This window comes from Gadus chalcogrammus, chromosome 1, assembly GCF_026213295.1.
Source record: "Gadus chalcogrammus isolate NIFS_2021 chromosome 1, NIFS_Gcha_1.0, whole genome shotgun sequence".
NCBI classification, from domain to species: Eukaryota; Metazoa; Chordata; class Actinopteri; order Gadiformes; family Gadidae; genus Gadus; species Gadus chalcogrammus.
The window spans coordinates 8,345,130-8,362,628 of NC_079412.1; the positions used below are offsets into that span (position 1 = coordinate 8,345,130).

A 17,499-nucleotide genomic window follows, 5' to 3' on the forward strand; every position below is an offset into this window, starting at 1 on the left:
TTATAAACTGGTTTTTCTAGTTGTGTGGGATTTTCAATATTTTGCTATTTAATCATTTTAACAGATTATTTTATTACAGTGAATTCAGGTTAGTGTCATTTAGAAGGCCACATGCCCTTGGCATCTTGTTCTATGAGTCCTTCAGTTAGGACATGAACCCAGTACCTTTTGGCTATCAATGTTTTGTGCCATGTCTCCACCAGAGAAGTGAGGGAGATCGCGGGGTCCAACGGCGAGTGCGTCGCGTGTCACCCAGAGTGCCAGCTGCAGGAGGGACGGTTCAGCTGTACTGGGCCGGTAACTTTACGCTCACAAAACAATGTTTTACACTACAGAAGAATAGTCTGTATTGGTTCACAGGAACCAACCAATCATCTCCATGGTACCGATAAGAATGTAGGAAGGAACACTGATTTTCTGTTCAAGCCATTTATTGCCACCACACACACATGTAGAGCACTAGGAGATGATGGGCCCTATCTTGCACCCAGCGCAATTGACTTTCTACACGACGCATGTATTGTTGCTAGTTTGCACCCGGCGCAAAGCTGATTTTCCCCCACAGCAAAGCGCCACTAAACTTGCGCTCAGCGAAAAGCAGAGGCGTGTTGCTATCTTACTGATCGATTAAGCAGTTGCGCAACTGACAGAAAAATTCCTTGTCCATGTGCACTAGCGAATAGCGCAGTTGGTTTCGCTATTTTGACGTACCATGGCAGGTCAGAACTGCAACATTAGCTTACACACCAGTAGGAAATAAACAGCACAAACATGTAAACGATTTGCCTAATTTAAATATTATGATGATGATGTGGATTGTGGATTTTTTTTTTTTCCATAGGGGCTGCTTGAATGAGCACTGTAGTAGGCTATGCCATGCGAAGTCTTTAGTACTATAATTCCCCTGCTAATACCAGCCCTGTAATTTGACCACTGTGTACCTCAGTAATAAAACTGCTTGTGTTGGATCCAATGCCTCACATTGTGATTGAATGTCTTTTAAATTTAAATTGATTAATTAGCCTCTCACACATCTTGAAACCTGCTGCTTGATTCGCTTTTCGACCTGATATAGAAATAATAACAAGAACTCCTCAGCATCATTTTCGACGTTCTCCCGGCTGGCAAAACGTCCAATATTCTGCCTGCTGATATGACAGATAACGGCTTTTGTTTTTCTCACACACCACTTTAATGTTTGACCAATCAGGGACCAGATAAGTGTGTGACATGTGCCAGACTGAGGGACGGCCCCTACTGCGTGCCCTCGTGTCCAAGTGGATTGACAGACGGACAGAAGGGGGTCATCTTCAAGTACCCCAACAAGGAGGGTGCTTGTGAGCCCTGCCACCTCAACTGTACCCAAGGGTGAGCCTGCATTAGCGTGTCTCTTATCTCATAGGGGGTCACACTATGTATACCATACAAAGATGAACATGTGTGGACCTTTGCAGATGCATTGGCCCTGGGCTGGATGACTGTTCGGAGACTGCACTCCTAGCCAGTAAAAAGTAAGGGCTTTCCTCTTTTGGTGAACATTAAACGCTACACGTTGAGTCTCGTTACAGTAATAACCAGCAGACTCTCAACTTTCCCGGTAGTAGACAGACCACAGGCATCGCATTGGGGGTCCCGGCCGGCCTGATAGTGTGCTTGGCGCTGTTCCTGCTGGGGTTGCTGTACCACAGAGGACTTGCCATCCGTAGCAAGAGAGCCATGAGGAGGTACCTAGAGAGTGGCGAGGTAAGTCTATCCCAGCGACCACCTACACTAGTAACGTACTCCTCTGTGTGTTCACGGATGGGACCCACTCGTGGGTTTATTTTGAATAACCACCTCTGTTGTACCTTGGCAGAGTTTTGAGCCGCTGGGTCCTGGAGAGAAGGGGACTAAAGTCTACGCACGGATCCTCAGAGCTTCTGAGCTGAAGAAGATCAAGGGCCTTGGAACTGGAGTTTTTGGTAAAATGCACAAGGTAGGACTTTCAATGGCTAAATAATATTGCATAACTTAATTTACATAGAAGTACTACTACATCCACAACTTTATATAATCCCTCCAAATGAACTGAGGTTTGAAATGGTGTGTAGGGATGTTGGACTCCTGAGGGAGAAACGGTAAAGATTCCTGTCGCCATCAAGACCATTGAGGACAGCTCTGGGCGACAGACCTTCAATGACATCACTGATGTGAGAACCAGTGTTTTCATCTCTATTATGTCGTCATCTTCAAATCTAAAAGAGCATTGTGGTAGCACAGATAGAAGGCTATTTTATAGGCTTAACGTATCATATCAAAAATCATAAAGAGGACATTCGTAATAATTAATCACTAAATCATTGTCTTGGTTTTCACAGCACATGCTGTCTATGGGCAGCCTGGACCACCCATATATAGTCAGGCTGTTAGGTGTTTGTCCAGGTTCCAGTCTTCAACTGGTCACCCAGTTCAGCTCCCAGGGGTCTTTGCTGGAGCACATCAGGCACCACAGAGACAGCCTTGATCCCCAGAGACTGCTCAACTGGTGTGTGCAGATTGCAAAAGTAAGAGCATCCAGAGTTTTATTATATATACTACTATATACTACACTTTATTCTATATATAATACTATATACTACACTTTATTCTATATATAATACTATATACTACAGTTTATTCTATATATAATACTATGTACTACACTTTATCTATATATAAAACTATATACTACACTTTATTCGATATAGAATACTATATACTACACTTTATTCTATATAGAATACTATATACTACACTTTCATATTGCACTCGTCAATGAATCGTGTTCTCCTCTCTGTGACCCCCAGGGTATGTTCTACCTGGAGGAACACGGCATGGTCCACAGAAACCTAGCCGCACGCAACGTTCTGCTGAAGAACGATTACCAGGTCCAGATCTCAGACTACGGTGTGGCAGACCTTCTCCATCCCGACGAGAAAAAATATGTATACAGTGAAACAAAGGTGAGCGTGACTCATTTCACTCAGTGATTCGTCACAGTGAGTAACTAACTGCCAGCTGCTTAATGGAATCCAAACTGATCATACGGGCGTCTGTGATTCATCTCTCCTAGACACCCATAAAATGGATGGCGCTGGAAAGTATTTTATTTCGACGATACACCCATCAGAGTGATGTGTGGAGTTATGGTAAGTGTGTTGGTGTGTGTGTGTGAGAGAGAGAGTGTCAGAGAGAATTTTAATTTAATTAAGAGAGAGAGAGAGAGAGCGAGAGAGAGAGAGAGAGAGAGAGAGAGAGAGAGAGAGAGAGAGAGAGAGAGAGAGAGAGAGAGAGAGAGAGAGAGAGAGAGAGAGAGAGAGAGAGAGAGAGAGATCTCTGCTACTGACTGTAGTGTCTTGGTGACAACTTACATTAGGATTTTGACTTTTTGAAGAATGGAATCTTTAATGAACGGCACAAACCTCCTATCTCCTGTGCTTGCCCCGCTCACTAGGGGTGACGGTGTGGGAGATGATGTCCTTCGGAGCTGAGCCCTACGCCTCGACCCCGCCCCACGACCTGCTCAGTCTGTTGGAGAAGGGCGAGCGCCTGTCCCAGCCACAGATCTGCACCATAGATGTGTACATGTTCATGGTCAAGTGTGAGTTAAGACCCGTAACGTCTGTCCAACGAGGCACGAGCCCTACGTTAAGCACTCACTGTGTTCAATATGTTTTTCGCAGGCTGGATGATCGATGAAAACATACGGCCGACTTTCAAAGAGCTGGCCAGTGACTTCACACGTATGGCAAGAGATCCGCGTAGATTCCTCGTCATGAAGGTGTGTTTTTGTAGACTTTAAGTTCATCTGACAATAGACTCGGAGTCTATTGAGCTGTTTGGTGGCTGGTGGTGAAGAGCCTTCACCTCTACTGTGATGTTGCAGTCAGAGGGAGAGGACGGAGGGGTGGTGGAGCTGCACCACCGGGAGTCGGAGAGGGGTCTGGTGGAGGCCGAGCTGGAGGAGCAGGAGCTGCAGGACATGGAGGACATGGAGGACGGCATGGCCACGCCTCCACTCAGCTTCTCTCCACCACGCAGTCTGTCCCGTCCCAGGATAAACTCTCACAGGGTAATGCTTGTCTGACCCTAACCCTTGTCTGTCCGGTCTGAGGATGAACTTTCAAAGGGTAATTGTAGCGTTGTCTTCCAGTATTCTTTCCAATGTTCACAACACTTGGTAAGTCTAAAGAAGCAATGAGCTTGACTCATAAAACAAGTTAGTTTGACATTTAACTTAAAAAAGGTCAACACAGAAAACTGTGTTGCGACGTATGCTTTTTTTTTTCCCGTGCATAATGTAGCTTCTTTTGAGGTCATTACATCTACGGAAGCCTTATAGGTCCATGCTAATATGCAATCTTAATAATAATCATATTCAATGCAGAACAGTAACTCAATCTATGCAAACTAGACATATACAAAATATGGCTCCTAAAGTAATGCTTGTCCAACCATCCTGTCTGAGGATAAACCTTCACAGGGTAATGCTTGTTTTCCCTTCAGACGATCCTAATGGATGGTCTTTTGGAACAAGCACTTCATCTCCTTGGTTTGTTTGTCTCCTGTAGAGCTGCTCATCTCAAGGTGGACCAGTGGGGTATCTGCCTATGGCCCCCAGAACAGGAGAAAAGGTCGGTCTGCTCACATGACGAGAAAACACTGCAAACACAAAGAAAACATCATGCACAGAAATAATCCAGATTAAATGTAAATTCCATAGTTGAGCACACATAAAGCTATCTCCTTAATACATCTTCAGTCTAGTCAGCTACCATTACTACCATTTGGCAAATGGCCATGGACAAATCAATATAATGAATCTGCCCCTATGCCAAGAACTGATCACGGCAGGAGATGAAGTGCATACGAATGTGTCGACTGTTCCCCAATGGTTCCCTTCAAGAGAACAAGATTAGCTCAGCTTGGCTGTTCGATAAACAGAACCGTTTCCCATTCAGCGTCGACCCCAAAGGTCCCGTCTGACCTCGGCGTGCACCATATCTGAGGGTCTGGGGGGCCGGAGGAGAGACCCAGAGGAGGGGGAGCTCCAGGAGGGCATCCCACTGACGGGCAGCCTTCACAGGCCCAGACGGGTTATGAGTGCACGGGCCGGTTCACACACGTCCATGGGTCTGGTACCCAGGAAGCTCTCCACCGCCTCGGAGCCGTCTGCCCATAGAGCACCGACCGAGGACGAGGAGGACGAAGAGGAGGTCGACCACTACGGCTACGTCCTACCGGGTTCGCCCTGTAGCGGTTCGGGAAGAGGTAAGGATTTATCGTAAGACATAGTAAGCGTCCCAACGCATATCCATTTCCCTTTACCTTGACTTCAGTGTATACCGAGAAGAAACTAGCTATAAACTGCATCAATGTCATGATCACCCCCATCAGTTACAGTGAATCGAAAACCTCCCATGAAAGTATAACACATCCGGTGTCTCTTGTCTCACAGTAACAAGACTCAGTCACACTGGTGGCAGAAACTCAAACTCGACCAGGGGTCAACTGTCTCCGTTGGCGAACCCTCCAGATTCTCCCCAAGACTATGAGGTGATGAACCAACAGCTTAACTCCCCTGGAGAACCTTCTTTGCAAACCCCGGCCTCCACACCTTTACCCATAGCGGGGGGCGAGGGTCACAGGACCACTACAACACCTCAAGGCTCTGTGGTGGAGGAACCCCGGCCAGTGGAGGTCTGCGTGGTAGCTGTGGCCGATCAAAGGAACTCACTGGAGAACCATGTTCCGTCCGGTGAACATCCAGAGAGTAGGACACCACGTGAGGCAGAGGAGCCAGGAGAGGCACATCGAGAAGCTGGAGAATATGAAGACATGGACGTTTTATCAGGCTCTCATGCCCAAGGCCAAGACACTGTTGTGACTGATAGACATAGCAGTCAGACACGTTGTGCGACTCAAGCAGCAATGGAGACTGGGGAGACGGTGGAGAAGGAGGCGACGCCGAAAGAGCTGCTATCATTGAAGATACTGAGAAAACCAAGACAGGAGGAAGTGTGTGATGTGGAGTCCCTCTCTGCAAACCAGCAAGCAAGACTAGTGGAGAAGCTCAACGGCATGACGGGAACTGGTACACTGTCAGCGAGGGTAGCTAGAACAGCCCAGGAGTATGAGGAGATGGACGGGTTTCCCGAGAGGTCGCATGGGTGTGAGCAGCCAGAGTACCAGAACCTCCCGGCGAAGGGGCTGGATGTGACTCAGGAGATGGGCAGCAGCATGTGTGCATCGTTTGACAACCCAGACTATTGGCACAGCAGACTGTTTCTAAAGCCAGATGCTATACGTACCTAATAATGTAGAGTGACGCACAAGATTTGGAAAAGATTAGATCTGTTGTAAATAAATACATCACAGTTGCATTAACTCTAAAACCTGAAAAAAAGGTATGTCTGATTATAGTGCTTGGTATAGTGCTGTTGCAATGTATAATTGTTCATGAAGCATAAATTTGGCTGAGCCAATGTGGAATTCACATTGGCTTAGGCCAATGTGAATTAAGATGAATCATTGATTTTTTATTAACTTGAATTCCAACTATGAACAGTTATAGTATTGTGTAATAATTACCAACAAATATGGCCCTCAATGTTATTTGCATTGACCTGAAGTATTCCAATGTTGCTGTGTTGATCAAATATATATATATATTTTGTATACGTTATATGTACTATAATAAATCTTGTGCAACAACAAAGATGTTCTCACTATCCCTGCCCTGACAGAAAGCAGATACGAAACGGCACCGAGACAGACTTGAGATGAGTTGGAGGCATGCAGATGCAAATGGCACATAGTAGACAGACTTGAGATGAGATGGAGGCATGCAGACGCAGATGACGCGTCGCTGGCGTGCAGCGGACGTGAGCCTGATGTGGGCGGGGTCTAGTAGCCGGAGTCGGGCGGGCCTTTGAGTGGAGCGCTGTTGAGAGAACCGGGCAGCGTGGTCGATTCTGTGGAGGAGACACGCCGCGAAATAAAAGTTATTTCGAGCGCTAACCACAAATTGTCAATATGTCTGGGGATGACGATTCACAGGAGCAGACCATCGCTGATGACTTGGTGGTCACCAAGTACAAGATGGGGGCTGAGATCGCTAACCGTGAGTATGAATTTACCATTGGTCTACCTTGGTGTGGCCATGTGCCCTAGGAAAAGCATGGGGTGTTATTATGATTAAGAAGCGCATTTCCGACGAATGTGGATATGATACGCGATAAATACTCATGGAATCGTTTTTTGTTGACCTTAATTGTAGCTTTCCAGTCACGCTGCTGTCATATAGCCTCGGGAATTGTGCTTCTCTGCTAAGCTTTACAAGCTAATGTTAGCCTACCGCTAGGTAACAATGGCTAGCTGGTGTAGCCAGCTAAGCCTCATCGCGTAGGATCACTATGCTAGGCTATAGCATGTTACAAAACGGGCTGCGGCTTGATGGACTTAGCTTGATGGTCGTCATGAAGCCACTAATGTATGGACGGTAAATGTCGTGGTTCATAATCATCGACAAAGGGAACATAGTGACTCGCAAGCTGTCATCAAGTTGGTAAAATGTCAAACTCATGCTAGCTTGATTGCGTGTAAAGACAAACATTCGTGCAAGCTCTATCAGTGGAAGCATTCAAGTCACACAATCAACAAGTCAAAAATAGTAATTGATGATAAAAACATTTCTTGGGATTTATTCATTTGTCCCAGAAATGTCAAGCAGGTGGTCCTCCATGGTGTTTAAGGGACACTTCCTAAATGCCGTTTTAAGTTTGTGATTTAATAATAACCCTGCCACCTGTTCTTGTTTCTTGTCCCCGTGCAGAGGCCCTGAAGGTCGTGGTCGACGCGGCCAAAGCAGGTGTACCTGTGCTGAGCCTCTGCGATATGGGAGACGCCTTCATCAGCACAGAGACTGGGAAAGTCTTTAAAAAGGAGAAGGACATGAAGAAAGGTCTTTATCTTTAATGGCTGTTTTATACTATGCCAATGTATGGCCTTATCTTATTCTATTACCATTATGTGTGCTTTATTTATACTATGTGCATATGTTTATATTATTTATGCTCTTGTCATTCGCAGGTATTGCTTTTCCAACAAGTGTCTCAGTCAACAACTGTGTATGCCACTTCTCTCCTCTGAGGAGCGATGCTGAAATAATTCTCAAGGATGGAGACCTCGTTAAAATGTAGGCTCCACTAATCTTTCTGTTAAAATTACACACCATTCCTGGTTGTCATGTATTTTAGAGGGGAAATTACATTTTCTGTTCCTTTCAGTGATCTGGGTGTGCATGTCGACGGCTTCATATCAAACGTGGCCCACAGCCTTGTCGTTGGAGTGACCAAGGTATGTCGTCACTGTAGGGGACAAATCTTATAATATGAGGCCTGCGCAATGTTTCCTAATACCTAAGTCGCATTTGTTGCCATTTTTTTCTTCAGGATGCGCCCCTGACGGGCCGGAAGGCTGACGTGCTCAGGGCCGCTCACCTCTGTGCTGAGGCCGCCATACGCCTGGTCAAGCCTGGGAACCAGGTACATGTTGGATGGTTCTCACCCACCTCTGGCGATGAGCCCCAAAGAGTACACTATCTCACTGTTCATGGCTTTGGCTAATCCAGGTGTCTCTATTGTCCATCAGAACTCACAAGTGACAGACGCTTGGAACAAGATCGCCAAGTCGTTCAAGTGTTCCCCCATCGAGGGTGAGTCAACGGTGGACCCTCCGTCGACGTCCGCCAGTATTTTTAACCCTCCCTTAACATTGTGTCGCACTGTATACTTGTCCTAAATTGATACTTAACCTCGCAGGTATGCTGTCCCACCAGCTGAAACAGCACATTATTGATGGCGAGAAAACGATTATTCAAAATCCCAACGAGCAGCAAAGGTAAATATTAGTTCCCTAGTCGGTGTGGTTTGAAACCTTCCACAACCATCGTTCAGCAGTGACTCAAGCTCTTCGTTGTGATTGTAGGAAAGACCACGAGAAGGCCGAGTTTGAAGTTCACGAGGTGTACGCCGTCGATGTGCTGATCAGCACCGGCGAGGGAAAGGTAACATCACTCTTTTTATTTCGTTCTTTCAACAGAGACCCTTCCATGGATGATGCCTGAATTAAATATTAAAAATTAAATATACTTTTTCATAATAATGTGGCTCTCTTAAAGGAGTGATCACATCCTTACTCTAGCTTTAAGCACGCCAAAGACTCGACTGAACATAGCCTTCTTTAACATATTCCCTCAACATAGCCAATTACAACTGGATGGCCACCTTGATAATAATCACACTATTTCTAGGTATGCTTTTCCGTGAAGGAAACATCATAACCGTTATTAACATTAACACCTGATGGAGCTTCTTTCATCCACATACACCAGTGGGGGTTCATACTAGGCGTGAGTCAATATGCAATCGGATCATATATAAGAAATTTAAGGGATGCTCAAGTTTATTTTTCATACGTCAATGTTAGGTTGATTCTAACTAACTTGCTACGAGAAATTGGTCTTAACAAAGCACACTTGGACTCGTCTGAATACGATCTCTCCTTCAAAATGTATTTTTTGACATGAGGTTGATATTTTCAATGTCCTGCTCTGCCGAAACGCAAAATAGGCTTGAATAGACGAGGAGGAATTAATACTCTGGCGCAAAACGTCACAATGACTGTCTGGTTTGTTGACTTAACCCCCTCCACCTGCGGCCCCCTGTCACAGGTGGAGGGGGTGGTTGGTTAAATAGTCCATACTATACTCTAGGGCTGCCACTAACGACTATTTTTTTATCGATTAATCTATAGACTATTTTATCGATTAGTCGATTAATCTAAACGATTAATTTTCCTCCCAAAAAAAACGAAAAATTCACCATTTCAGCTCAGTTAATTCATTTTATTTTTACATAATGCAGCACAAAACAAAATGAAAACAAAGCCTGACATATTAAAGTGCAAAACTGCAGGTTTAAACTAGGAACTCCCAACATGATAAAAAAAAATAAAAAAAGAGGACTTGTTATAAGTCAGTATTGCAACTCCAAAATACATTTTCTTGCTATTAAACTTATTTCTAATAAACCCCTTATTAAAGTAAAAGTGCAACATGTTTAAAGTAAGTGTAAGTGTCCAGCTCAAAATCCAACTCAAATATTAATCAATATCATGTCAGTTAGACGTGTGTATTGTAGTGTAAGAACGTCAACATGTCCACATGTTCTTGGCTCAGGCTAGCTCTTTTCTTGGAAGCTATGTTACCTGCTATGGAGAAAAGACGTTCTGAAGGGGTTGATGTTGCAGGTACACACAAATATGACTTTGCCAGAACAGCCAGAGAGGGAAACCTTGCCTCATTTGTTTTCCACCACTTCAGAGGATCTGAACTTTTAGGCAGAGGCTGTTCCCCAAAATACTTGAGAATCTCTTCTCTCACAGAATGACTGACATCTGCCTCGTCCCCACTGTCATTCTGGCTGGATGTTTCCTCAGAGTCCGACCCAAGCAATGTGTCCAGCAAAGACACAGACCTCTTCTCTGTAACACCTGCTGATGTTTGGCCCTCTATGGTATGCTGTGGTTGCTGACTCTCCATCACCCTCCTCTTTGCTTCTAGTGCAAGGGCTTGCACTTTCAACTGCAGTTGCAGGCTTTCATCTGGGGACAGGAACTTCAGTCTGCAAAACCTGGGATCCAAGGCAGCTGCGATTACAGTGGTGTTTGATACCAGCATCGTTGTAGGCCATCTCAACCTCCCATCTTGTTGAGATTTCGTTCGCTGCAACAGCCTGAAATGCCAGCACATGGGTGTTGTCAAAGGCTGCATTCTGTGTAGACTTCAGCAGTCCTTTAATGAGTGCAGGTAGAGAGGAGAGGGTCACATATGACCCCCCCACTAAGATAAACAGTTGCACACTCAAATGGCTTGAGAGCTTGTTCTAGCTCTTCCAGCCGGCTCCACTGTTCAGCTTTGAGGTCAAGGAAATGTTTTGCTCTGTGTGTAACCTCTGGGTCTGACAGAGTTGCTGTAACAGGCCACCTCTGCTCTAGCAGGCGGCTGATCATATAGTACGAGCTGTTCCATCTTACACTAACGTCTTGAATCAGCTTGTGTTCAGGTTTGCCCATTTGTTTTTGTTTCGTTTTCAGCTTGGAACTGGCCATTTCACTCTTTTTGAAATGTTCCACCAAGCATCTTGCCGCTCCAATTGCTCTGTTAATTTGTGGACTCTTCAGTGCTTGATTCACCACTAGTTGCAATGTGTGGCCAGCACAGCGGATTGAAGATATCCCATGCCTCTCTTCCAACAACTTGAGGGCTGCTACAACATTAGCTGCATTGTCATGCACCACAGCTTTGATCCTGCTTGTAGGAATCCCAAACCTCTCAATTGCCGTCTCAAACCAGGATGCAATATTCACTGCAGTGTGTCGCTCTTCAAGAGGCATAGTAGTCAAACTATAGCTTATGAGTTCCCAGTCATTGTTGATATAATGGCACGTTATGCCCAAGTATGCCTCCGTGGCAATACTTGTCCATGCATCTGTTGTTAGACTGACCATGGAACTGGATGACGAGAGGGCAAGTTTGACTTCCAGGAATTCATCCTCATATCTCCTCTCCATCATGTTGGTGAAGCATGTTCTTTTAGGGAGACAGTAGCCTGGTTGGAAAGTGTTAACCATAGCACGGAAACCCTCATCTTCCACCATTGACAGGGGTCTCATGTCTTTGATAATCATGTTGAGAACACTGTCAGTTAGAGCAGCTGCAAATGTTGGTGAGCAATCCTTCTTTTGCAGGAATTCGTTCATGTTGCTTTGCCTTTTCCTGAGAGCAAGAGAGAAGGAGAGGAGAAAAACAAATAATAAATAACTTGAATACACAGCGGGGGTTAGGACTGTACATGCCGGACACTAGTGCCATTAACTGCTTCAACTCGATGGATCAAGCCGCACCGGACACGAAAATACCAACCTGTTTTTTTTTTTTTTTTTACTGACAACTGCCATGCTCTGGCATTTGTTCAATTTTAAATATAGTTATATGCTTTATACATGTCCCTAAATGTTCAATGTCGTGGTGTTTCAAACTCATTCAGAACCGCTTTTTCGGTAATATGTGGCCCGCTTTGTGCCTGTGCTCTTAAAAATAATATTTTAACGGTAGCCGCATTTTTTGGGTTTGTATAACACTCCGTCCTGGAACTCAAACCATTTCCCAATTCCATCCAAAATGTATTGAAATTATTACTTTAAAAGTGTCACGATAAGTCACTTGGCTTGACGGGTCATTTAAGTCTATAGATACAATCTTTAGTTTGGGGCCTGCCCTCACTATTCCCTGCACAGGCTAAAGTCTGATAGGGGCCCTCTAAACAGCCCTTATATGCCTTATCTAGGAAGCCTGAAGTTGTAATTTGTCCTCGCCACTAATGTAATCCACCTTCCACAGGCCAAGGACGGCGGGCAGCGGACCACCATCTACAAGAGGGATCCCAACAAGGTGTACGGCCTGAAGATGAAGACATCTCGGATGTTTTTCAGCGAAGTGGAGAGACGCTTCGATGCCATGCCCTTTACTCTCAGGCATGTTAATGCTACGCTACAAACGCTTTGCAAAATACTTTTTTTTTTTTTATACAAAACACTCCAATTTGTATGTTGTCACTTTAAACATACTTCAGCTAGAGGGGGCAAGTTTATCTGTGCTGTTTTTCCCCAATTACTATTCTCTTAATGAGTCAAATGTTTTGTGTAATGTCTTTCTGTCTAAATTTCAACATGTGTTTTTTATTTGGCTAATGGCTCCTTTGGGTCCACAGAGCCCTTCAGGATGAGTCCAAAGCCAGAATGGGAGTCGTTGAGTGCTCCAAGCATGAGCTGGTTCAGCCGTTCAACGTGTTGCACGAAAAAGAGGGTGAGGGGAATAAGAGTGGTTGTAAATACTATGTATTTTAATCATAGTAATTAACTTAAGCCACCCATCGCATGACGTGCAATTACAAATAATGCATAGGAAAAGTTGTATACAATAGTCCGTAACAACTCCAGCCCATGTGTTTTAATTCCATATCTATACGCTTTTTTTCCATAGGCGAGTTTGTTGCCCAGTTCAAGTTCACCGTTTTGCTCATGGCAAATGGACCGCTGCGAATCACAAACAGCCTGTTTGACCCAGATCTCTACAAGTCTGAGCATGAAATTGAGGATCCAGAGCTGAAGGTGAGGGGTGGGAGAAAGGACTCGGGTATCAGTTCTTTACTTGTTAAATGGAGACGGTGCTGCCGGGACCCACATTACTAATGACCTGCTGCATTTATTTCCAAAGGCTTTGCTCCAGAGCTCTGCCAGCCGCAAGGCCCAGAAGAAGAAGAAAAAGAAGGTAAGCTGAAATACCAATGGCTTTTTGAAATGGGAGTTCAATAATAAAAAAAAAGATACCGCTTTTCCACATTCTCCTATCTTTGTTTTCCCCCCGCAAGGCTTCCAAGACCGTGGAGAGTGCAACCGGGCAGGCGATGGAGACCGAAGCTGCAGAGTAAATCCATCCTTCTCAGCTTTTTATTTTCCAAGAAAATACTGACAGACATCAGAGGACCCAAAGAACAGATGGTCAAGAATCCTTCCATCCCAGCTGTCTGAGGGCCAGTTTGGCCGACGTGAATACCTCCAAATTTAATGTCAGATTGGGATTTTGCTGCTCCTCAATAAAACGTGTCCTTGGCACAAAACAGATTCACCGAATATTAGTCAGAATTCCAAGAGGATCTTGAGGGCATATACTATTATTTTTCTTTCCCACATGAAGAGTATCCAACTTGGCTAAAAACTGTCAATTAGATCTACATTAAATAGGACGGTTCTCACTGTGTGACCTGGAGTATTTCTACACAGCAGGCTGCCAATGTATTTGTTTGGGACATTTAAACCTTTTGAAGTTAATCCATCCATTTTTGAAAAACAAGTAACAATTGTTCACCTGCTGCTTGGGAGGAAAGGGATTTAACATCACATTAGGATCCTAAAGTCACATGCAATCAACAAAAGCATGCTAATATTAGTTTAATGCCAGCACATATACTTTGTTCTGGCTGCATCTAGAACGTACACCAGTACAACCGTTTGAACTTTCCTTTTAGCATCCATCACATTTCAATTGGGTTCTTCTGCTTGTGGAAAATTGAGTAAATATACAATATTTTTTATTTTGCTCTGTACATGGAGTAGGTTTTTCAGATTTCTCCATTTTTTTGGATTTCGTATGCCACTACTGCTTTTAAGGAGTTTAACATTCTGTTTACATAAGACTTCCATAGCTGTTTAATATGTGGATGCTTTTGTAAAACAAATCCCTGTTTCAGAGACTATTTTTGGAAACATTAAAAAGCCACCTGACACCACATGCATGCTTGTTTTTCTGTATTGAGCTGTCCAGTGAAAACTTTGTTTCGTCACTTAGTCATGATTCTATAAACAAAAGCCTATACACACGCAAGCAAATGATCTCCGTTTTTGCGGGTGTCTATACGTGTCATACATTTTTAAATTTTATAAATCGGAAATTAGGAAATGTCGATTTTTATTTCTGAATGTTTACTAAATTAAAATGTCTGCTGAATGCAAGTGTTGGATTGGGATTGTTTTATGTAGGAACTAGTAATATAGGCCTATAAAGTTTATTTGATTAAACTTTTTACTGGTACACATGCAATGTTAACATATTGCATTACAGAGGGTTTGAAGACATAACATCTCATGTTTTCAATGGGCCAGGGAAAATGGATATAGATAGTTGTCCTTGTTGAACTTTTTTTTTTTGAAGAGCCCTGGTTTTGAATTAAAATTGCTAGGACATCTGCAATAAATATGAGACATGGGCCTGTTAGATTAAATGAGTGTTTGCCAAAGTATTATTTACAAATACATTTTACAATAGGTTCTAATTAAACATAGCAAATGTTACTATCTTATTAACTATCTAAATGTAATGGAGAAATAGCCCGACATGTCCCCACATTAATATACATTACTTTTTTGAAAAGTCTTACACCTTGTGTTGATTGATTGTATAATGATTGACAAATCAGTGATAATTATTGCTAGCCCTTTATGTCATCGGGTACTAACAGGAAATTATTTCATTTTTTAGGTTATACAAGTCACGTTATTTCCCTCGACACAAAGACATAATCGACTAAAACACTGTCTCAGGAGCCTTTTCTTGTGTTCCTCTTATAAATTGTAGTGGTACTTTCTATATTATTGCATTGTTAGGGGAGCCCGAGACTCAAGTAGGCTATATCATTGCTGTTGCTTTAATTGTTGTGAATATGACAAATAAACCATCTTGAAAACAGCCATATCCTTTGATTAAAAATGATTAATCTCAAAATTGAGGCATTGAAATTGACTACCGGTCCTCCAATTTATTTTAGGAATATGCCGGTCCTTGGAACAAAAAAGATTGGAACCCCAGCTTTAGGTCCCTACGCTTCTCAAGAGCGTCCAGCTGTCAAAAAGTCCAGCGGCGCCAACCCTATAAATACCGAGTCGCTCTTTTATGACGTTCTTCCTGGACCTTCTCTTGAGAGGTGAGCACAATCAAGAAAATATTTGCTTCAGCAATCCAAGTAAATCGTGTTATTCTTTAAGCCATCTAACGAATGTTTAATCTATTTTGTGTTCTTTTCAGACTAAACTCCTCAACATGAGAGCCAAGGTATGTATTTTTTCGTTTTAATAATCGCAACCCTTTAGCGTTACTGCGTGGTGGCTAGCCGAATCATGGCTAAGCTAACCTATTAGCAAACGTGATAGTGTCATGGCTATCAAGGGTAATGTCGAGTTGTACTTTAAGTACCATATTTACAGAATGATGTTGAGTCTGATGACGTCACAATAATATGAATGCAAACTTTTGTTTCACCTTTGCAGTGGAGGAAGAAGCGTATGCGCAGGTAAAATAATTTCCATTCACCATACGTTACATCATAAGCGATTTGCTGTTCAATTTAAGTAACCAATGTTTCACGTGTGCAGGCTGAAGCGTAAAAGGAGGAAGATGAGGCAGAGGTCCAAGTAGATGCCCCTTCCATGACTACTAGCTGTGGTCATTGCCAGCCCTTCAGGACTTGCGTTGATCGCCGCTGTCGTCCAGGACCCCTGCGGACCACTGACGTAATACCAGCCGGACAGTGACTTCATATCAACCAGCTGCAGAGGCGTAGCAGCGGGCCGGCTTATTGATATGGAAGAGCTGAGTCCAGATCTGGATATTTTGGACTTCGGACTCCCTTATGCTCATCCGTTTTTGTTTATACTGTTATGAATAAAGATTTTGTTTTTTAAAACGATTAAATGGTCTGGATTCCTAATTTGAACAGTGTTTTCAGTATTTGGTATCGATGGACATCGTTGACTCGTGTTGTCGTACTTTTAAATGCCGTAGCTCTAGTTGTCTACTTATTTACTGGTAAGCTACTTCGATCACTTGCCACTAGATGGCGTGTTGGTCTTGAATGATTAACCAACCCATTTCACAGGCCTAAATGTGTTATTTTGGTGCAAAGCTCAGGCCAATATTGCAGAGTTGGCAGTTGAACATGTTCGCTCCCGCAACATCAATCAATTTGCGATATCAAATGCATGACCCTAACTCGCTGTACTCTGTTGCATGAATTATGACTTTCTTCCGGCCATATTAGTTCATGCTCTTGTACCAGAGGAAAGTAGGACTAGAACCTATTTTCAAGAGGAACCATGCAGGCGCAGCGAGTTCACCATCTTGGTGTGGGAGACTGCAGAGTTCCACCTTAGTGTGGTGTTGCAGAGTTCCCCACCTTAGTGTGGTGGTTATTCAGAGTTTGCCATCTTAGTGTGGTGCAGAGTTCCCAACCTTAGTTTGGTGGTTTTGGTAAGCTAGTGGTGGAGAGTTCGCCACCTTAGTGCGGTGTACTGTTGGGCCGGTGGTGCAGTCTTGCAGCCGGGCTCCAGACCAGACCACACTTCTCCAACTCCCGGAGCAGCTGCAGTACTGACTGAGTCCATCCTGGATCAATAAGCCCCCAGTATCGGCACCCGATCATCTGCACATTGGCAAATGATTGGGCATGTCACATAACTATATCCATGCTATTAGTATCTAGAACTAGGAGTATAAACATGGAATTCATTCCGGAATCAAATAATAGGGTAAACTAATGTTCCGTTAAATAACGTTACGCCACAGCTGTGACCGGCATGGCTTATCTTTTAAAAGCATCCCCCTTGTGTACATTGGGCACACAGGAAGATGAGTTTATGGCCTGCAGCTGCAAAAATCGGTGTGCATATAAATATCTAAGGTGCCATAATAACGGGTAGCCTGTTTCCTTGCAATATGCATATTATTGCCTTGCAATAATATGTTTTTAACCCAAGTTGAACATCTTCTCCTGGTGTCGCATGGACGCTCTGCAGACCACACCACCC

At 43.8% G+C, this 17,499-nt stretch overlaps 2 protein-coding genes across 3 annotated transcripts in view; both read left to right on the top strand.

The window, feature by feature from the left end:
- erbb3b (erb-b2 receptor tyrosine kinase 3b) overlaps positions 1-6,746 on the top strand; it is a 16,500-nt gene extending 9,754 nt beyond the window's left edge. The window contains exons 14-28 of one of the 2 annotated variants that reach the window (XM_056587055.1): positions 204-297; positions 1,211-1,368; positions 1,455-1,511; positions 1,602-1,743; positions 1,856-1,975; positions 2,091-2,189; positions 2,358-2,543; positions 2,826-2,981; positions 3,092-3,167; positions 3,473-3,619; positions 3,702-3,799; positions 3,905-4,090; positions 4,590-4,652; positions 4,980-5,289; positions 5,477-6,746. In XM_056587055.1, coding sequence (XP_056443030.1) covers positions 204-297; positions 1,211-1,368; positions 1,455-1,511; positions 1,602-1,743; positions 1,856-1,975; positions 2,091-2,189; positions 2,358-2,543; positions 2,826-2,981; positions 3,092-3,167; positions 3,473-3,619; positions 3,702-3,799; positions 3,905-4,090; positions 4,590-4,652; positions 4,980-5,289; positions 5,477-6,333 — 2,749 coding nt within the window. In that variant the 3' untranslated portion in view covers positions 6,334-6,746. The remainder of the gene's footprint in view (positions 1-203; positions 298-1,210; positions 1,369-1,454; positions 1,512-1,601; positions 1,744-1,855; positions 1,976-2,090; positions 2,190-2,357; positions 2,544-2,825; positions 2,982-3,091; positions 3,168-3,472; positions 3,620-3,701; positions 3,800-3,904; positions 4,091-4,589; positions 4,653-4,979; positions 5,290-5,476) is intronic. The other variant, XM_056587065.1, reaches the window with a different exon arrangement.
- Positions 6,747-6,841: 95 nt separating this feature from the next.
- Positions 6,842-16,403, top strand: pa2g4b (proliferation-associated 2G4, b). Its single transcript, XM_056587144.1, has 17 exons — positions 6,842-7,141; positions 7,853-7,981; positions 8,110-8,215; positions 8,307-8,376; positions 8,472-8,564; positions 8,671-8,734; positions 8,841-8,919; positions 9,007-9,085; positions 12,482-12,615; positions 12,852-12,946; positions 13,124-13,251; positions 13,358-13,411; positions 13,512-15,320; positions 15,465-15,620; positions 15,722-15,748; positions 15,964-15,986; positions 16,069-16,403. The coding sequence occupies exons 1-13, from the start codon at positions 7,054-7,056 to the stop codon at positions 13,569-13,571; spliced, it is 1,179 nt and encodes a 392-aa protein (XP_056443119.1). The 5' UTR covers positions 6,842-7,053; the 3' UTR covers positions 13,572-15,320; positions 15,465-15,620; positions 15,722-15,748; positions 15,964-15,986; positions 16,069-16,403.
- The last annotated feature ends 1,096 nt before the right edge of the window (positions 16,404-17,499 follow it).